This window comes from Oncorhynchus clarkii, chromosome 4, assembly GCF_045791955.1.
Source record: "Oncorhynchus clarkii lewisi isolate Uvic-CL-2024 chromosome 4, UVic_Ocla_1.0, whole genome shotgun sequence".
NCBI lineage: Eukaryota > Metazoa > Chordata > Actinopteri > Salmoniformes > Salmonidae > Oncorhynchus > Oncorhynchus clarkii.
In genome coordinates, this window is record NC_092150.1 from 74,701,990 (window position 1) to 74,724,390 (window position 22,401).

The 22,401-nt window shown below is 42.9% G+C and overlaps 1 protein-coding gene across 6 annotated transcripts; it reads left to right on the plus strand.

The window, feature by feature from the left end:
* Window positions 1-3,858: 3,858 nt before the first annotated feature.
* LOC139407275 (osteoclastogenesis associated transmembrane protein 1) lies at window positions 3,859-9,773 on the plus strand. 6 transcript variants are annotated; one of them, XM_071150909.1, is made up of 6 exons: window positions 3,859-4,342; window positions 4,784-4,898; window positions 5,151-5,248; window positions 5,395-5,508; window positions 6,798-6,963; window positions 7,411-9,773. In XM_071150909.1, the coding sequence occupies exons 1-6, from the start codon at window positions 3,959-3,961 to the stop codon at window positions 7,464-7,466; spliced, it is 933 nt and encodes a 310-aa protein (XP_071007010.1). In that variant the 5' UTR covers window positions 3,859-3,958; the 3' UTR covers window positions 7,467-9,773. The 6 variants fall into 6 exon arrangements, with proteins under 6 accessions (XP_071007010.1, XP_071007016.1, XP_071007011.1 ...); XM_071150915.1 differs by having other exon boundaries at window positions 3,866-3,927; window positions 5,398-5,508; window positions 7,411-9,532; XM_071150910.1 differs by having other exon boundaries at window positions 3,869-4,342; window positions 5,398-5,508.
* Window positions 9,774-22,401: the final 12,628 nt, after the last annotated feature.

Consider the following 22,401-nt stretch of genomic DNA (forward strand, 5'->3'; position numbering starts at 1 on the left):
TATTAAACACAACAAATATGTTTCAAGTAAAAATTAGGCAGGTCTGGTGCCTATCTGAAAAAGATAGCAAATATTGTCTACTTTACCCATTATTTGATGTACGCCATTATATGCAAAAACGTAATTAACTACTAAAAACACTACCAAGATTTTAATTAAGTTCATCTACCACCTAACTACACCAAAATGTTATTACATTCTAGTTGAACAGGGCTACATGTAATTCACTACTCCCCATCACCAGCCAACAATTATAATCCCAAAAATTCCTTGAAAGATTTGAAAAAAATGGAGTTTAGAAAATGTTCCTGAAGTTGCTTAGGCCGATTTAGAAGGGCAAACATAGCGCTAAAGGCTATGTAGCGTAATACATTTCAAAAATATAAATTCAATTTATGCATGCAGTCCTCTTAGCTTGTGTGTATTTTCTGTCATTTATATTAAGGATATTAAGGTTAATCAATTAATTGGCCTACGCTATATACATTTTTATCCGTTTAAGAATAAGATGATACTGTCGTGGTCTTATAGGCTTACTAATGTTTTCTTATCGAACGTGGAATCACGAGGCGGTTCTCCTCCTGCCTCATCACCTTACTGATGAGCCCTTGAGGCGATGGGAGACACTGCGAGCCTAATTAGGGATTTTTGTGCTCGTGGAGCCGGATTCGGTATCTATCACATGCTAATGAACCCCCTTCAGTGGGTTCCATCCTTTCAATTCACTACGGAATTAACGGACAGTCATGCAATATAGCCTAACAAGTTCTTAGATTGGCTTTAATAACACATAAGGCAATAGTAATCTCCTAGACTTTATACAGTGCTTTTTTACTAAACACAAGTCATCATGCATTACAATAAAGGTACATTCGGGGACTGTGTATTTTAGTTGTTTTATCAATGTTTATTCGCTTCTGAATCTCGGTCTCTTTAGCCCAGCGAGTGAGTTTATTATTAAAAATATATATATTTCACCTTTATTTAACCAGGTAGGCTAGTTGAGAACAAGTTCTCATTTACAACTGCGACCTGGCCAAGATAAAGCAAAGAGGTGCGACACAAACAACAACACAGAGTTACATATGGAATAAACAAACATACAGTCAATAATACTATAGAAAAAGTCTATATACAGTGTGTGCAAATGAGGTAGGATAAGGAAGGTACACTATATACAGTGTGCGCAAATGAGGTAGGATAAGGAAGGTAAGGAAATAAATAGGCCATAGTGGCGAAATAATTACAATATAGTAATTAAACATTGGAGTGATAGATTCATTTGGTTTCCCTGATCAGGTTCTTCATGCGGTTAGTGCCTCCGGGCCGTCAGTCCAAAATACGTCCAAAATGGGACCCTATTCCCTATTTAGTGCACAATAAGCACAATATTGAAAAATATAGAATTATGAGAAATATGGAATTGTTGACACGGCTATGATCCTAAAGACAACAAATAAAGTCCTTAGTATAAATTATAATCATTAGCATGGGAGGAGAGGGGGTCGTTTAGTGCACAATAAACACAATTATGAGAAATGTGTAATTGTTGAAAAGGCTATGCTATGCTAATGCTTAGCTTAAGTATATAATTTTCCATCACAAAAACATATCAATAACATTCTTCAGTTAGGCATTTCCTAACGTTTATGACCAATAACAACAGAACAGAACTGTGATCATTGACTCATTTCCATTCATTAATATAGATTGTGTGGTCAAGTTCACTAACAATATGAGACAGAAGGTGTGTCTGTAGCCTAACCAGCTTTATAATACCTGCCAACACTAAATAATGAATTTCCTTCAGCAGTGAAATGCAGGCACACAAACAGACACGCGCATGCGCGCAGACACGCACAGACCAGTGGCATAGCATAGTTTCGCAGACCCCTGCAAGGTCCAAGCAATTTTTGTCTGTGTGTAAAGTGCTGAGCGATTTTTAAACATTAAATGCACTGTGCATTATGTGGGTTGAATGCTGTAACAACAGAATAAACCAATTAATAAAAGTTCCAAGATGGTAGTGACTGTCCATTACTACTTATCACGTATTGACCACTAGTGATATTCACATGACTTCACTTTATCATCCCTTGAGTCATCTCATCTCTCCAGAGCTGCTGCCATGGGTGGATTGGCCTACTGGCAATTCTGGCTAATGCCAGAAGAGCCGGAACATCTTTAATTAGGATGGGCTGTTGGAAATGTACAAAAAAAGTTATAATTATATATACAGTATATAGCAATGAACCTGACAGATCTGCTGTGGTGCAGTCAAGGTAAGAAGGAAACAGAAGAACACTCACGCGCACTTACACAGATCATGTAGTCTACTACTACCAGTTAGGCCTAATATTTTGGCTGTATATTGCATGAAAATATTTCATACCTACTATAGTAGGCTAATTAGGGAGGGGGATTCGGGGAGATTTAGACATTAGGCTACTCAACTCTTAGGCTAATGGTATTCCGATTTTAGTTGAGGTCCTTTCCTGAATATGACAATGAAAAAATAAATGCTCAGAAAAAGTCTGGAAAGCGTTGGCTACTTTTGATGCACAATGGTTTTATAGTGAATGGCAAATACATGTATATTATTAATATCGTTACAGTATAGCATCCAGGCGTTGCAGAGCCATTGCAAATATTGTCCAGGATTTTTGGGGGTGAGATTACTATGTACTAGCCTACTACACATGATAAACCATTCAAGTCACTTTCCTTTCAAAATCACTAAAGGGATGAACATCTGAACAATTAAATGAACACGGTTTATGATGAGCAGAAGGTGCTCCGGAGGCCAGAATCCACATAAAAACGACATATTATCGCCAGACTTCTGAGCAGACATTAGAATAGGCCTTAATGCCACGCATTCTCTCCCCCTTATTTCCATTAGGCTCTGATGACTGCGAAATTGCTGCGGACTGCAAGTTATCAAGAGCCACTAATTTCGCATTAAAGACCATTGACTGCAGTGGCTTGATTCGAGGGTTTTTTGACAATTATCACAATCAGAATTTGAGCCCAGATAATTTACCTTGACTCCGTGATTATTTGCGTCGTGCCATGCGCACATTTGAAAATTGCATAGTGTCAAAACGCGCGGCGGCGGTAGGCCTAAATAATGAGGAGGCGGCGATACGGGATCAGGAGGTGCACATATCTCCATATTGCCGCTCTCCTCTTCAACACGCAGGGTCACACTCATCTTCACACACTCCGTCATTAACTGGCTTCCTCTCTCTCTCTCTCTCTCTCTCTCTCTCTCTCTCTCTCTCTCTCTCTCTCTCTCTCTCTCTCTCTCTCTCTCACACACACACACACACACACTTTATATGCATATACTATACATATATATTAGTTATTTATTTAGTCTAAATGAACATTATAATATTTCACTAATGTGAGGCATACAATAAGTATTCAAAGACCCAATTGTCCAAACTATCCAATATGAGGAAAAGCCGTTGACTTGCTGGATGCCGGTGCATTTTGTGTGTAAGTGTGTGTTGTGTTGGTGTTTGTGTTTTGAGAGGAGCAGAATCATTCTCCAATCCCGTAAGGGGCCACTAAAGGTGATGATGTCTTCTCTGATCTCCAAATAGCCACCTTGACATTGACCTTATTTAGTACAGCAGAGAAACTAATCTGAGAGCCAGAGAGAGGGTTACAAAGTTCGCTACAGTATAACACGTGCATGTGTTCACTGCAAAATTATACAATTACAGTTCTACAATCAGTTAATATTGCTTAATCGAGTATGTTGTAAAAATAACTGGTTTCGGAATAGCATTCTGAATCAGCACAGTAAAGCGCTTCGCCCCACCCAGTTCTCTCGAGATCCTCATTATCACATGACCACAGTAGTAAGCAGACGGGAACAGGAAGTGATGGACTGTTATTGTGTGTGAGCTTTGGAAGGTGCTTCTTAAAACTTCCCTATTTCACAAACATGTTTATTCTTCAGGTGGGTGCGTTATTGATAGCGTTGACATATTACGCCAATGCTCAAACGTCTGTTGTCGCTGTAAACACCACCATCCCTGGTTCAGAGCAGAGCGCAAGCGGCTTGAGGCAACTCGCCGCGGCAGTGGTGCCACAGTCGTCCGTGTTTCACCCCAGTCTCCGTTCACAGTTCTCTCTCAACCTGTTGTCGGCGTTTCCAGAAGATCTGGAGGTCAGCAATTACTGCGTCGCGCTGCTGGCTATCTTTGGGCAGCGATATTCAACGTATGTTAATTGTTTGGTGTCCGCCGCGCGCCCTGTCAAAGTGTGCCAAAACTGTTATGGCACCTACGGCAACCTTATGGAAATCTACAAAAACATATCAGACCAGGTAGCGTGAAAACATTTGTGTTTTCTCTCTGAGTTTGTCATTCAGTTTTTATTTAGATTATGCATCGCCATGTTTTTCCCCTGTGCTGTGGGCTAATTGGTGTACGGTGGTCACATGCGTCATGTCTTGTGACTGTTGCTAGTAGCCTATACCAGTGGATAGTAGGGGAAATTGAAAATCACAAGACTAGTTATTCAGGAAACAATTAATAGAAAACTAATTATAAATAAACATGCTCAGTGACTAGGAGGACACAAGCCATGCCTTACTGTTAGCATAATTGAGATCAAATAATGGCACTGTTTTGCCACCTATTTCAGTTTCTTAGCACTTCAAGCTGTTTCCACTAAATCCTCAGTGTAAGATATATTCTAACCAGTAGGCCTAAACACGTGGGATCTTGAACACCCTTGGTGAGACTGCTTGTGTGTCTGTTTCCAGATGGGCCCGGGGAATGTGAGTTGCAGAGACAGCCTACTGCGTTCTGATAGGCTGATGTTGGTGTTCCTGCTCTACAGTAACCTGGAGGACATCTGGACCGCTTCAGAATGTAACCGTATGTGGACTGCTTAGTATTATCAACACATTTTGTTATATGCTGATACTCCATGTACTCATGTATATATCATTAGCTTTGCTATTTGCTGTGGCTCAATAAGTTTTTTACTTCCTTTCCTTGCCTCCTTTCCTTTGTGATCGATGCTATGAAAATAATTGCTATGTGAAAGCCAGGAGGCAGAATATATAAGTTTGATCTTTAACCCTTCCATGGTTCATGATTTCTGAATGACTCCCCCCTGTCTCTAAGGTTGTGTAAGCCTGAGACACCACAGCCTGACCAATGACACCCTTTACTTCATGGAAACTCTGAACCAGTCCCTCAGCTGCTTTGAGAAGTACCAGAAGGTGGGTCCCTATTGTAGGCCAAAGAGATTTTAAAATCTAGTCGGTACTAAAATCCATCTAAAGCCATTAGGGAGGGAGAGGAGAGTATAAAGTTGAGTTCTGATATGTAGTTTATAACTGAACTGTTTCCACTTTGTGTGATTTAGCAGGGTAACCACTCAGAGCTTTGTACGGAATGTAAGGCCACATACAGAGGACTGAATGAGCTATACAGCCGCATGGAGAAGAATCACACCCTCTGCATCGACATCGAGGACTCTGTATGTATTTCACAGCCACAGGTTGTCGTTACATCTTGCGCTTTGTCATTCATGTTAGCCTTGGAAGCCCAGGCTTCCCATGTGCCTGGTAAAGTTCTCCTCAGAAAGATGATGAAAAGGGGTGGGGTATGATAGTCTAGATGGAAACTAGTGACATGTTGCCAATCAACTTTTGCATGGGTGGAGTGCCAAACAGAGGTTGGCACTAAAAAAATATGTCTGACTTGCAACAAGGCAGTATGCATAAGATGCAAAACTTTTGACGCATATGGTACTCAAACATTGTCTAACACGGTAGGAAAAGAGACAGGGACAAAACAAGGAAATGCCTCTCCTGTGTTGATGGTTAGGGGATCTTGTTTTTAGATTATTATGACCCTGTGTCACACAAAGAATTTCATGCTATTTGTGGTAATATTGTATTAAATGCAATTTTTCAGAGTAAAAATGGAAAAAAGCTATTTTAAAGGCATGCGTGTAAAAATTGAAAAAAGCTATTTTAAGGGCATGCGTGATTACATTTTACATATGGGTGGTCCTGGGAAGTGAACCCACTATCCTGGCTTTGCAAGTGCCATGCTCTACGAACTGAGCTACAGAGGACTACTGTTAGAAATCTGTTTTCGCACTAGTGCAGAATACATTTGAGGATGTAAAGTTTAGCAATGCTCCCCACCTCAGTGAGAGCACTACTAATAGAAATGTGGAAGATGTGAAACAGCACCCCCTAGGGGACTCTTATGCTGCGTTTACACAGGCAGCCTAATTCAGATGTTTTTTCTGCCACTAGTTAGTCTTTTGACTAATCAGATCTTTTGCCAATAATTGAGTGAAAGATCAGAATTGGGCTGCCTGTGTAAACGCAGCCATTGAGAAAGAAATGGAGAGATATGTCACCAGGGTTGCATCCCAATTCTCTCTTTCTCCCGAAGTGTGCACTTGTTCACTTCCCTACATGGATTTGAAAGGAAATGACTGGTATGGAAACTCCCATCTAGCCCATGCCAACATCAATCCAATGCTTTTAAACTTGTGGGGAGTAGTGAACGGGTGCACAAGGCAAGATTATTGGGACGCACCCCAGTTCTGGTAGTGCCCGTGAGTTTCAAAGGAGGTGAAGTAGAAACTAGAAGGGCACTAGGGACAGAAGGCCAGACATGGAGCAAGGGAGTCGGATGGATAGAAAAGAGAGAGACTCAAATAGACGAGAGAGACTGTGTCCCCTTTTGTATTTATTTAAGCTCCTGTGTTGTTGTGTTGATTGTGGGGGGGATCTTGTCTTGTTTCAGATGAATATGACCCGCATACTGTGGAGCAAGGATTTCAATTGTTCTTTCCCCCGGGCGGAGACTGTTCCTGTCATCGCCGTGTCCAGCTTCATGCTCTTTCTGCCCATCATCTTCTACTTGAGCAGCTTCCTTCACTCGGAACAAAAGAAACGCAAGCTCATACACCGTGAGTAACCAGCTTAATTCACCCATTGTTGCACGGAGAGATTCTTTGACGGGTTGGTTGGAGGGGGGTGTGTGGGGGTGGGAGGATGTATGCTGGGGAGGGGTGGTCACAGATTTTTCAAGTGAAGTATATGTGGAAGCCAGGGTGTCTCTTGAATGCATGCTCCTGGTTTATAGAGATTGTATCATAGGGGAGGTAGGAATGTCCCAAATAATGTGGACTTGTAAAGGAGGGGTGAGGTAGTTCTTCTTAAGGGTTGGGAGTGGGGGAGGAGAGAGGTTTAATTGTGTCCTTGTAAATAGTGGGTTTAAGCCTACTAATGATCTAGGCCAGGGAGTCGAAGAGCGATACATTACGCTGTTTATTTGACGCGTGGAATAATGGTGAAGCAACGGTTTTAGACTAAATGTTGTGTGGTGGCTAACAGTTACTCTTTTTCCTCTCCAGCCAAACGAGCCAAGTCCAACCCCAGCTTCATTAACATCCAGGACAAGTTCAGCTGAGGAGAGTGAGAGATGGAAGAGAATGAGGAGAAGATAGATCAGATAATGACTTTATTATCCCCGTGTGGAAATTTTGGTTGTCGCTCTGTGCATACATAAACATATAATCAACAATAGACAAAGTACATACAGTATACAGACAATACAGGTAGAAAAGTACAGTTCGTGAGTGATCAGTGATCATCCATACACTATAGACAACAGAACACACGGTCAACTACAATGTTAGATATGGGCCTCACAGGAGGTTGGTGGCACCTTAAATGGGGAGGATGGGCTCGTGGTAATGGCTGGAGCGGAATAGGTGGAATGGTATCAGTCATTCCATTGACTCCGTTCCAGTCATTATTATGAGCCGTCCTCCCCTCAGCAGCCTCCACTGATAGGCCAGCCCGATGCTCCTACTTGTGGTTTAAACATTCAGGAACCTTACTACCGCTTGGACAAAGGATAATTTGGCTCTATTCCTTTGGTTTTCTGTAACGTCTCCTCAAGCAGAGAAGCTAAAATTCCTGATAAAGAGGATGTCTGGAGTCCATCAGTACCTTGTGGGGTTTTGAGGGCTCTTATATCATAAATGACCTCCAGACCTGTCTGCTTGAACTCTAGCACCTTACTTGCAGAGCTTACAATTTCTCTGCGAGACATAATTTTTTTTAAATTAAACCTTTATTTAACTAGGCAAGTCAGTTAAGAACAAATTCTTATTTACAATGACTGCCTACCCCAGACGACGTTGGGCTAATTGTGCGCTGCCCTATGGGACACCTAATCACAACCGGATGTGATACAGACTGGATTCGAACCAGGGTCTAAGGTCTAAGGCACTGAGATGCAGCGCCTTAGACCGCTGCGCCACTCAGGAGTGGAAATTACAATTTCCGTACCAGACAAAGAGGAAGAATCTTTGTTGTCCAAAATCGTACCTGGATGCAAATGTAACATGTAATTTCATCTATGGCTGTGGTTTCAGCCAGGGGTGTATTCATTACGTCTTGCAACAGAAACCGTTTAAGAACCAAACAGGAGCAAATTTAATGGAACTAGGAGGGACCTACCTGAATTTGTCCAATATAAACTCTTTGTTTTCATTGCAAAACGTTTTCCATTTGATGTAAACGGTTTCTTTTGCAACACGTTTTGCAACAGAATTCACGTAATGAGCGCACCCTGTGGGAGAGGATACCAATCATTTTTTTAAATATATATTTTTTTGTTTTATTTTTGCTGAAATGATATTTGAACCCCCTTGCCCCACCTCACCCATTGCTTCTACAATGAAAGACAGTCTGGAGATTAACCATAATGACTACTGATTTATCAGTAATGGGTAGTTGAAGTATATTTTTGTGTGCATTATTATTTTGTTTGTGTGACTAGATGTACTCTGCTGTGAAAGACAGACGACAAACAGGCAGAAAGCCTGCCGTGTAAAAGTGGATGACAGCTGAGATGGAGAGACATTTTTTTTAATTAATGTTGTTTTTTAAACAGCAAGGTGAAAGCACTCCATGATATCACAGAAGGCAGAGTGAGCCAGCTCTTTCAATCCTATTTGTTTTTTTGTTGCACTGTTAATGTCTTTGTCCTTTCCCACTGGTTATCACATGCTGTACTTATTTTTTTGTGTTATTTGATAATGTGAGTAGTTTGTGGCAATAGATGTAATTATGTATCTGTATATTTGCCTTATAGAAGTGGCTTCCCTTTTGCTTAAAGATACATTTCACAAACTAGGCCTATTTCAGCTGCAGTAGGGTTTTTACTGACCAATAACACTGTGCCAACTACATTTGCTAGTTTTTTTTAGATGTGTTAATAGTAACTGTTACTTTGTTACAGGTGTAAAATCCCTCTCTTGTAGCACTTGTCAAAAATTGTACAGGATGCTTTAGGCCTACTTTTCAGAATCACTGTCAGATACAATTAATTTGTCACGCAAAACCCTAGATATGCTACTTTCTGTTTGACTTGTTACATTTTCCACTAGATTCATATACATCTAATTAGCATAATACAAATAATTCCATCAATCTCATTTAAATAAATAAAACATTTACAAGCCAGCGCATCGGCGGATGTCGGACTTCCGCACCGAAAAATATATGCAAGTGTATGGGGCATTTCCACGTCAAAGGTATATGGGTCATCCTGAGCTTTCTTGTCTCAGATATAGAACAGACACTTCAAAACATACTTCCTTTTGATTATTTATTTTTTACTATATGTTTTGGCATGCATTAATATGTTATTTAATGTGTTTCTATGGACTAATGGCAGTAAAGCCTAATTCAATCTTTCATCAAATATTTTTATTTTTTATACTTAAATGGGTCCTAAAATTCAAAATCCAATAGCTTAATGATCTTTGGTATGACCATATTGGCAATTCCATATGTTAGCTTAGAAACTCAGCCCCTTAGACTCAAACCCATTATTAACACCATGTCTTAAATTATGTTCGTTTTTGTTACAAAACGTTTTCCTCACCGAATAGCCTAAATGTGTGATATGTAGACGAGTCACTGTTTTTCAACTATGGGCATTCCTGGCACGGTGCTCTGTTAATTTTCGATCTGCTGTTTCACTATGCCTATTTCTTGTTCTTGATAAAAAGCTATTTCTCACAAGACAGGCCCCTTGTTTTTAGGGTTGCGTGGCCTTTCCGTTGGATTGCAACGAGGTCGCTTTACCTCCGTCATTAGCAGCTGATCTAGATGTGGGATAAAGATAGGCCTATTTGGCCGAATAATCGCAGCAACACATCCGTTTAAACTCCCTTGGCTTTTTGGTCTTATGGAGTGCAGCCACCACTGCCTATCACACTGGTTGTAATAGCATTACTGTTCAGCCCCTGAATATGCTGAATCATATGATCGCGTTGCGCCTGCAGAACAGCTGAAACGTGGCCTTTCACTCGCGCTCTCGGAACAGCACAACGCGTTGAGCGGCTCTTGCGGAGCTCGAGAATGTCAGCTTTGATTCCGTTAAGCCCCGTGGCTTTTCTTAGGCACACCGGGTTCTTCATTAAGCGGGGCTGAAAGTCATGGAACTCCTGAGTCGTAATGGAGAAAGCAAGTGAACCGGAGGTCGCCACGTGATGGAGAAAACGATGGAAAAGCTGAAATAACAATAACCTAAAACACAAGGCCAAATCTATACTGGAGTTGCTTACCGAGAAGACTGTGGATGTTCCTGAGAGGCAGTTATACTTTTGACTTAAATCTGCTTAAAATCTATGGCAAGACTTGAAAATGGTTGTCTAGCAATGATCACAAAACAATTCGACAGACCTTGAAGAATTTTGAAAATAATAATGGGCAAATTTAAAATCGGGTGTGCAAAGCTCTTAGAGACTCAGAAAGACTCCCAGCTGTAATCGCTGCTAAATGTGATTCTAACAAGTTTTGACTCATGAGTGTGAATACTTATGTAAAGTAGACATTTCTGTATTTAATTTAATACATTTGCGAAAATTGCTAAAAACATGTTTTCACTTTTTCATTGGGTGTAGATGGGTGAAAAAAATATATACATGCAACATGTAAAGTGTTGGTCCCATGTTTCATGAGCTGAAATAAAAGGTCCCAGAAAGGTTCCATAAATTATGCACAAAAAGCTTATTTATTTCAAATTTCGTGAAGAAATTTGTTGACATCCCTGTTAGTGAGCGTTTCTCCTTTGCCAAGATAATCCATCCACCTGACTGACAGGTGTCGTATATCACTAAACTGATTAAACAGCACGATTTTTACACAGGTGCACCGTGTGCTGGGGACAATACAAGGCCACTCTAAAATGTGCAGTTTTGTCACATGCCACAGATATCTCAAGTTTTGAGGGAGCGTGAAATTGGCATGCGGACTTCAGGAATGTCCACCCGAGCTGTTGCCAGCCAATGTAATGCTAATTTCATTTCCATAAGCTGCTTCCAACGCCATTTTAGAGAATTTGGCGGTACGTATGGTATGGCAATAGCACTGCCCTCGATCGCATGGCGCCACAGAGGGATGTGCGGACAGCCCAGTACGTCACTGGGCCGAGCTACCTGCAATCCAGGGCCTCTATATCAGGCGGTGAGAAAAGAAGGCCTGGAAAATTGTTAAAGGCTCCAACCACACAAGCCATAGACTATTTTCTCTTCTGCTGGCTCTTGTACAGCTTCTATCCTCAAGCAATACGACTGATAAATAGCTAACAAAGTAGCTACACAGACTGAGTTAACCTTGTATATTTATTGACCCTTTATTTAATTTGCTCTCAATGCACACTCACACACACTTAACTGACTCTGAAGCAGCGGAAACGCGTTCTCTGAAGTGATTACAAGTCACCATCTGGCAGTCTGAGGGACAAATGTGGGTTTGGCGGATGCCAGGAGAACGCTACCTGCCCGAATGCATAGTGCCAACAGTAAAGTTTGGTGGAGAATGAATAATGGTCTGGGGCTGTTTTTCATGGCTTAGGCTAGGACCCTTAGTTCCAGTGAAGGGAAATCTTAAAGCTACAGCATACAATGACATTCTAGACAAATCTGTGCTTCCAACTTTGTGGCAACAGTTTGAGGAAGGCTTTTTCCTGTTTCAGCATGGCAATGCCACCATGCACAAAACGAGGTCCATACAGAAAAGGTTTGTCAAGATCGGTGTGGAAGAACTTGACTAGCCTGCACAGAGCCCTGACCTCAACCACATCGAACACCTTTGGGATGAATTGGAACGCCCAACATCAGTGCCCGACCTCACTAATGCTCTTTTGGCTGAGTCTCTGCAGCAATGTTCCAACACCTTTTCTTACGTTGCAGCCTTATTCTTAAATGGATTAAATATTTTTTTCCCCCTCATTGTCAGATGTGTACGTACTGGTAGCGAAGTCAGGTGCAGGAAAGCAGAGATTTGTGAACAGGCACACACTTTATTTAGGCAAAACGTGCAAAACAGTCACAAGAATTACCTTTAACAATAAACATCTTTGTGAAAAATAACACAGAAAAAACAAGCCAGTCTGGCACGTCAACAATACACACTTAACACAAACAATCTTACACAAAGACATGATGGGGAACAGAGGAATAAATACATGTAGATTGATCGGGGAATGAAAACCAGGTGTGCAGGGAACAAGACAAGCCAGACCCTGTCCCCTCGAACACCGGGGCCTCACTGCGGTGACGGTCTGCGCTGGTCTTTTGGCGCAGCGCGGCCTGCTGGAGGTGACCATGGGAGGCTTCCCAGGTCTCCTCCGCGCGTCTGAACCAATCGTCCACCGCAGGAGTCTCGGTCTGACTCTGATGCCACGGTGCCAGAACCGGCTGGTACCCCAATAAACACTGAAAGGGGGAGTGGTTAGTGGAGGAGTGGCGGAGCGAGTTCTGCGCCATCTCTGCCCAGGGCACGAACGCCGCCCACTCCCCTGGCCGGTCCTGGCAATAGGACCGCAGAAACCTGTCCACATCCTGGTTCACTCCCTCCACCTGCCCATTACTCTCTGGTGGAAACCTGAGGTGAGGCTGATCGAGACCCCCAAACATTCCATGAACGCCCCCCAGACTCTCGAAGTGAACTGGGGATCACGATCAGACACTATATCCTCAGGAACCCCGTAGTGCCGGAAGACGTGTGTAAACAGGGCCTCCTCAGTTTGTAGGGCCGTAGGGAGACCGGGCAGAGGGAGGAGACGACAGGACTTAGAGAAACGATCCACAACGACCAGGATTGTGGTGTTTCCCTGTGAGGGAGGAAGATCCGTTAGAAAATCCACCTACAGGTGTGACCAAGGCCATTGTGGAATGGGTAAGGGATGTAGCTTACCTCTGGGCAGGTGTCTAGGAGCCTTACACTGAGCGCACACCGAGCAGGAGGAAACATAAACCCTCAAGTCCCGAGCCAAGGTGGGCAACCAGTACTTCCCAGTCAGACAGAGCACCGTCCGATCGATCCCCGGATGACCAGAGGAGCGTGATGTGTGGGCCTAATAGATCAACTGGTCACGGACAGCAGACGGAACGTACTGACACCCGACGGGACACTGGAGGGAAACGGGCTCTGTACGCAACACCTGCTCAATGTCTGCATCCAGCTCCCACACGACCGGCGCTAACAGGCAGGAGGCTGGGACAATGGGAGTCTGATCCATTGGCCGCTCCTCTGTGTCATACAGCCGGGACAGTGCGTCTGCCTTAACATTCTGGGAACCTGGTCTGTAGGACAGGGTAAACACAAAACGGGTAAAGGACATGGCCCACCTTGCCTGACGAGGACTCGGTGGTCAGTCCAGACAAGGAAAGGGTGTTTAGCCCCCTCAAGCCAATATCTCTACGCCTTCAAAGCCTTAACCACAGCCAACAGCTCCCGGTCCCCCACATCATAGTTCCGCTCCGCCGGGCTGAGCTTCTTCGAGAAGAAAGCACAGGGTCGGAGCTTCGGTGGCGTGCCCGAGCGCTGAGAGAGCACGGCTCCGATCCCAGCCAGTCCACCTCCACTATCAATGCCAAAGAGGGATCCGGATGAGCCAGCACAGGAGCCGAGGTAAACAGAGCTCTTAGGTGCCCAAAAGCCCTGTCCACCTCAACCGACCACTGCAGACGTAGAGGACCCCCCTTCAGCAGTGAGGTAATGGGAGCAGCCACCTGGCCAAAACTCAGGATAAATCTATGGTAGTAATGGGCAAATCCTATAAATTGCTGCACCTCCTTTACTGTGGTGGGAGTCAGCCAATTACGCACCGCTGCATGGCGGTCACTCTCCATCTCCACCCCTGATGTTGAAATGCGATACCCTAGGAAGGAGACGGCCTGCTGAAAGAACAGGCATTTCTCAGCCTTGACGTACAGGTCATGCTCCAACAGTCGTCCAAGTACCTTGCGCACCAAGGACACATGCTCGGCAGCATGTAGCGGAGTATATCAGAATGTCATCGATATACACCACTACTCCCTGCCCATGCAGGTCCCTGAAAATCTTGTCTACGAAGAATTGGAAGACTGATGGAGCATTCATCAACCCGTACGGCATGACGAGGTATTCATAATGCCCTGAGGTGGTACTAAACGCCATCTTCCACTCGTCTCCCTCTCGGGTACGCACCAGATTGTACGCACCCCAGAGATCCAGATTAGCGAAGAAGCGCACTCCGTGCATTGACTCAATCACCGTGGCGATGAGAGGTAGCGGTTAACTGTTCCTCACCGTGATCTGATTTAGACCTCTATAGTCAATGCAAGTGCGCAGACCTCCATCCTTCTTCACGAAAAGAAACTTGAGGAGGCGGGTGAAGAGGAGGACCGAATGTACCTCTGATGCAGGGATTCGGAAACATATGTCTCCATAGCCACCATCTCCGCTTGCGACAGGGGATACACGTGACTCCTGGGAAGTGCAGCGTCTACCAGGAGATTTATTGCACAATCCCCCCGTCAATGGGGTGGTAATTGAGTCGCCATATTTTTACAAAAGGCGAGAGCCAAATCGGGAATGCGCACGGTGGAGACCTGGTCTGGACTGTCCACCGTAGAAGCACCAACGGAAACCCCTACACACCTCCCTGAGCACTCTCGCGACCACCCTGTGAGAGCCCTCTGTTGCCAGGAAATGGTGGGGTTATGACGAGCCAACCAGTGAAGGCCTAGTACCACGGGAAACGCAGGAGAGTCAATGAGAAAGAGACTGATTCTCTCCTCGTGACCCCCCTGCATCTCCATGGCCAGGGAGATGGTGGTAGCCCGAACCGTAATGGTCGACTATCCAGAGCGTGAACCGGGAAAGGTCTATCCACAGGAATAATGGGGATCCTTAAACTAAGAGCTGACGCTCTGTCAATAAAATTCACAGCTGCGCCTGAATCGACGACGAGCTCCTTATACTGGGAATGAGGGGAGAACTCAGGGAAACAAACAGGTACAAACAGGTGGACAACAGAGGACTCTGGATGAGAGTGGTGCAGACTCACCTGGGGTGACGCCAGAGTGCCCTGTCTGCTGCCTCGACTCCCAGAGGGACCAACCCGGGACCAACCGGCAGTGTGCCCTCTGTGGCCACAGATGGTGCACGTGAAGGCCCCTCCTCCAGCATCCCCCTAGACAGATCCACCAGTTGGTCAAAGGTGATGGTGGCATCCCTGCAGGTCAACTCCCATCGGACGTCCTCACGCAGGCTGCATCGATAGTGGTCGATGAGGGCTCTGTCGTTCCATCCTGCTCCGGCAGCCAAGGTCCTGAACTCCAGCGCAAACTCCTGTGCGCTCCTCGTCCCCTGCCTCAAATGGAAGAGTCGTTCCCCTCTACCTTCGGGCGGATGGTCGAAGACGGCTCGGAAGCGGCAGGTGAACTCCTCGTAGTGGTTGCTAGAATAACGTTTGGAGACCTAAGCTATAGGCTTCTGTAGCCATCCGCAAATGAGAGTATAGCACCAAACCTAGAGTTGATTTCTGGTTTTCTAGAGTGTTTTCCACATAGCGTTTGCCCACTCCAAAGCTCTCCCAGAGAGGCATGAGATACTCTCTCCCTTCCTGAGGAAGCTGGGTCCATGGTCTGGACAACGCGATCCATCATGGCACCGAGATGATGTGGCATTGCCGCGTGTTCCTGGACGCGCTCCTCGACTCCTCTGATCGGGGTACCTGCTTCTGCTGACTCCATGGTTGGTGTAAGATTCTGTCAGATGTGTGAGTACTGGTAGCGAAGTCAGGTGCAGGAGAGCAGAGTTTTGTGAACAGGGGCATACTTTATTTAGGCAAGTGCAAAACGTGCAAAACAGTCACAAGAATTATGTTTAAAAATAAACATCTTGAAAAATAACAAGGAAAAAACATGCCAGTCTGGCACGTCAACAATACACACGTAACACAAACAATCTTACACAAAGACATGATGGGGAACAGAGGAATACATACATGTAGATTGATTGGGGAATGAAAACCAGATGCGCAGGGAACAAGACAAAAGACAAAAAAATGGAGCGGCGATGGCTAGAAAGCCGGTGACGTCGACCGCCGAACGCCGCTCGAACAAGGAGAGGAGCCGACTTCGGCGGAAGTTGTGGCACTCATCAATCTGAACACAATACCCCATATTGACAAATCAAAAACAGGCTAAGAATTTTTTTTTTTCAAATTTAAAAAATACCAAAATATCACATTTGCATAAGTATTATGACCCTTTACATTGTTGAAGCACCTTTGGCAGCGATTACAGCCTCATGTCTTCTTGGGTATGACACTACAAGCTTGGCACACCTGTATTTGGGGAGTTTCTCCCATTCTTCCCTGCAGATCCTCTCAAACTCTGTCAGGTTGGATGGGGAGTGTCACTGCACAGCTATTTTCAGGTCTCTCCAGATATGTTGGATCAGGTTCAAGTCCGGGCTCTGGCTCAGCCACTCAAGGACTTTCAGAGACTTGTCCAGAAGCCACTCCTGCATTGTCTTTGCTGTGTGCTTAGGGTTGTTGTCTTGTGGGAAGGTGAACCTTCGACCCAGTCTGAGGTCCTGAGAGCTCTGGAGCAGGTTTTCGTCAAGGATCTCTCTGTACTTTGCTCCGTTTATCTTTCCCTCGATCCTGAAAGCTGTCATAAAGGCAAAGGGTGACTACTTTGAAGAATCTGAAAAATATAATATATTTTGATTTGTTACTACATGATTCCATATGTGTTATTTCATAGTTTTGATGTCTTCACTATTATTCTACAATGTAGAAAATAATAAAAATAAAGAAAATTCCTTGATTGAGTAAGTGTGTCCAAACTTTTGACTGGTCGTGTATATATATTTTTTAATGCAGCGTAGGCCTACATCACTGACTTGTTTGTGTCTATGGCTACAAGATGATCATGTTCTATTTCATGAAAGTAGGCCTACAACTTTTACATTTTTAATTGTTGAAAATAATTAACTTTCCATTCAGAACATTGATGACAAACCTTCTGACATAAAGGCTTATACTAGTGCAGCACCGAGGCCAGCCTGGCAGCACAACATTGATGCAATGCCACATTAGGCATGGCATGTTATATTCGTACAGGGCAGAATTCCCTTAGGGCTAATTTATAATCCCTTTCCAATGAGCTTTGATTGGAATTGACTGTGAAAAGAATTCTGCAGTAAGCGACAAGTTTATCTGAGATAAATTAATACAATTCTGTAAACCAATTCCATTTCCCCTATAGCTTTTATTAACACCCTGACCTCTTTCTGACCAATTAGGTAGGTTGAACACAATAGTTCATTTGGCATTGACCTTCCACTGCAGGTGATTTTTGGATGACAGTGACTCTGTTTCTTATGTTAACTTTTTGCACAAGATAAATTAAGACTGAAATTTAAACAGATCTTAGATCCACTTTTAGGGACATAAAGACATGGAGAGTGCCATTAAAGTTAGATGTTCTGTGTGTCTGTACCCTACGGAAGAATGGTCCCTGCTATACCCGGTAACCATTAACAAAGGAAGTAAATAAGACTTATTGAGGCTTACATTTCACTCATCAGAACTCTCGGCTTTCGTAATGTGTGAATTGTTGGTTGACCCTGATCAACTCTGGAAGCTGAGGAACAACACAGGAACCAGAGGTAGAGACTAGGGACCAACAAGATGGAACAACAGAGAACGGGTTCTGCATCTAGGTACGGACTACCGGACTGGGTCCGTTGGTCAAGTAGGCCTAATCTTAACCAAACAGTGGGGTATTAGTATTAACCAAACAGTGGGGTATTAGTATGTAATCTATGTAGCTATCTGTTCGATTTCTGGGAACTCCCTTTGCTTCTGTATACACCGTATTACACTATTATTAAAATGTTTTATTCAGGATTTACTAACTGAATATTGCCACCCAAGCACTGTTCACTCTGCTACCGTCGAACGGTACCAGAGCATTGGCTCTCGGACCAACAGGCTCCGAGACAGCTTTTACCTTCAAGTCAGACTGCTAAATAGCCAGACTACTAAATAGTAAATTATTAATGGTACCCAAACTATCTGCACTAACTCTATCTCAACAAGCTCAAACAGTCTCACGTCAGAATTAGAAGTTCATCCATGTTTCTCAAACATAACATTTCTAAGTAGTTCCAAATGTAAACGTGCTTAAGGTTACATTTAGGCATTAACTCTGAATGGTTAAGATAAGGGTTAAGGTTTGGGATAGGCTTAAAACAAAAATTGCAAAAACAACTTTCTATCACTGGATTCGAACATGCAACAGAGGCAGATGCTTACACCCATCTGCCATCTCCATCCACAAAGCCCTATCAAAACCCAAACTTACTTGAAGGTAACAACGCTCACTGTTGCCCCTAGTGGCTGGTTTCCATGTAATCTCCTGTCATCCTTAGACATGGATGGACGTTGAATACTGACTTGTTTCAAGGGTGACCTGACTGCTTTATCTTGCACTGACCCTACACACATTTAATATCCGCCCGAGTGCGGCAGCGGTCTAAGGCACAGCATCTCAGTGCTAGAGGCGTCACTACAGACCCTGGTTCGATTCCAGGCTGTATCACATCCGGCAGTGATTGGGAGTCCCATAGGGCGGCGCACAATTGGCCCAGTGTCGTCCGGGTTAGGGTTTGGCCGGGGTAGGCCATCGTTGTACATAAGAATTTGTTCTTAACTGACTTACCTAGTTTAAATAAAGGTTATATAAACAAATACATATATATATATATATATATATATATATATATATATATATATATATATCTATGGACATTCACTAGACTATACAGTGCATTTGGAAACTATTCAGACCCATACCATTTTTTCCACATCTTGTTACGTTACAGCCTTATTCTAAAATGTTGTTTTTTAAAAATATTTTTTTAAATATAAGTTTCCTTCACTTTAAGTCAGCTGCACAAACCATTTTAAGGCAAATTTACCCATTGAGTGAAAAAGTGAACTGCCCATGAAGTTCCTTAAGTGCTTCATTCAGTATGGATGTCAATGTAAACAATATTTGTGGAAGTGAATATTGCTTTCCTCTGACCTGGTTTCAAAAGGAAAACATCCACTAGCTAACTAGCTAGGTAGCTAACAATGGAAGGTGCACAATCCATGTCTCCAAAGCTAGCTGGCTAGCAAGCTACCTATTCTTTAAGTTAGCTTTACACGCTAGAAAGTAATAGAAACAAGTTGAGAAAGAAGTAACTAAAATAAATGTTTTATCTTCTGAATCAATTTGTTTATCCTGTCTTGAACGTAGAAGTTCTATTTTGCGATCTCCCAAAATAAATGCGATCTCTTTGATTAGATGTTCATTCAGTGAATCAGGTCATCTCCATGGTAACCAGAGACTCTTTCTCGCTTACATGCCTTAAATCACGCTCTTGCCAAAGGAAATATTTGAGTGGCTCTATGCAACGCCCTTAAACAAGTGCCTTAGGTAAGGGAAATAATTTCTTAAGGTAAACCCTTAAGGGAAACATTTAAGATGTATGTATGTATGTATAAGGGTTTACCTTAAGAAATTATTTGCCTTACCTAAGGCACTTGTTTAAGGGCATTGCATAGAGCCACTCAAATATTTCCTTTGGCCCTGTTCTTAAATGTACTTTTCTTATTACCTATCCTGATGCCTAGTCACTTTACCCTGCCTTCATGTACATATCTACCTCAAATACCTAATACCTCTGCACATTGATCTGGTGCTGATACTCCCTGTATATGGCTCCATTCTTGTGTATTTTATTTTATTCCTCGTGTTACTATTTTTAAACTCTGCATTGTTGGGAAGGGGTCATAAGAAAACATTTCACGGTAAAGTCTACAAATCTTGGTGGAGCAAAAAAATTGTGGGATGCATGCCAGCAAAGCCACTACACAACACAACACTAAAACATACATTAATTGCACTTTAATGGTGGCAAATGGTTCCCACAAACTGTTAGGTCCTACATAAAGCTGTCCTAACAGCAGGGTTCTAACAGCATTCCCAACACCTTAGCACTACTACACCTGGCTATCAGCGAAACCTTGTCTGGTAAACAAATGTGGTTTCTACTGACAATTGAGATATACTGTACAAACTGTGGCATAAGGGTATGAGAAGAGGATAAGAGGCAATCCGTAATTTCGATTAAAACATTAATGAGCGAGCTAGGACGGACGTAGTCAATATAACTATTTGTTCAGCACTTTTGAAATTCAGATCATGGCCAGTTCTTACAGTGTTCTCCCTGTACACCAAGTCAGAACCATAGGATAAAGGGGGCATCTAAGCAGACAATGAAAGCTCTTACAATATTCAATGATTCTATTTCTCAAAAACAGGTTATAGGCAACATGTGCACCACCAAGTTAGAACAGTAGGTGAAATTAAGAGGTGAAAATAGACAAAATTATTAGGGTGAGGCAAATGGTCTATTTACAGTTTACTACACAACATACACTTAGTATTACTTTCTTAGCTACAGTATACATATCTCCCTGGCATATTACATAATTTATGCAGCGGAATACAAGACATTTTTGGACTCACCTTGTTGTGCTGTGCTCACTTGAAAAGGAAGGTGGCGCGGCGGTCCTTCATGGGCAAATTTTGTTGTCCAACTTTGTCATCTAAGTCTGGCATTCTCTGGATTTTTGATGCCTTCAAGACAACTGGGAACTGGAAAAAAAAGTAGAATCATGATGACGTCAGTGATCTTCAGGTCGTAGCTCTAGAAAGAGGCCAGACTTTTACAATTCCTAGTTAGATGTGTTTTCCCAGTCATAGCTAATTTTTTCCCGAGTTCCCAGTTGTCTTGAACTCACTAAAATCTGATTTTGCAGTTCTGAGTTAACAGTTGTTTTGAGCGCGGCACAAGTCATGCTTCATTGACATCATGGCCAATGTTGAATGTTTATCATTTTAAACTAGGAAAAGAGACCCTTAAACCCAGACTTGGACCACACACCCACTCCACTGAATAGCAGTCTAGTATTTGCTTTGCAACACTTGCAGTTAGTCACTGATTCCTTCCAAACCACTCATTGTTGAATTTGCAATTTCCAACTTGTTGTGTAATGTTTACGTCCAATGGCTGATGAGCACCGATATGTTTTATCTATAATTTCTCTTCATTATTTCTCTTCATATGACAAGGGTTAAAAATATTTTGCCAGTAGATTGTCGACTTGATTCATGATGATGACTGCTAGCTAAGATTTTGAAAGTATGATGTTGACATGATCAGTCCAATCAAAGGTCTGTAGATATAATGTGATTTGTTGTCATTTTAACTGTGGCCAATGACCTTGAGCCTTCTTGGATGGGCACTTCTAATGTAACTCTATGGCAGGACCAAAGGGGCTTGAATTTTCGAGCTCTACGCTTAGACTTGGCGGTGATGTAGTGTACCCATGAGTGACAGAACACTGAGTCAATCACGGCTCAATGCTCCGTATTTTCTGCTGGCTTGTCCCACCACCACAGAAAGCACTGAGCTAGGCTGAAACACCTGCATTTTGGAGCTGCGTTACTCAAAAAAACTAAAAAAGGGACCATGTTTGTATGTGGTTTTACTAACTCAATGATTTATATATTTTTTACATTGTTTGCAAACTGATATGTGACTCAGGAAAGGCCCCCCAAAATATGTATTTATTTATTTTTTGTTAAAAATGTGGGGCTCAGCCCCACATGCCCTGAATGACTGGTCGCCACTGCAGTTGTATTCGGCGCATACAACAGATAAGATTGAATAACTAGCAAATGTATATTTTGGAAAGGTGATGTTGCTCTCTTTCTCCCATTTTTTGCACAAAGTGATTAATTCAACATATAGTTTTCTAACAAGAATCCTATGCCCCCAGGTATCTTAAGCACAAGGTGACTGAGGCTTGCAAAAAAACTCAAGAGAAACCTTGAGAGACAATACTGCTAATTTCATTCATGAAAGTAGAGGGGAGAATTTATTTCTGCTCCTTGTCTTTATTGTAACTTGGCCTTCACATTTTA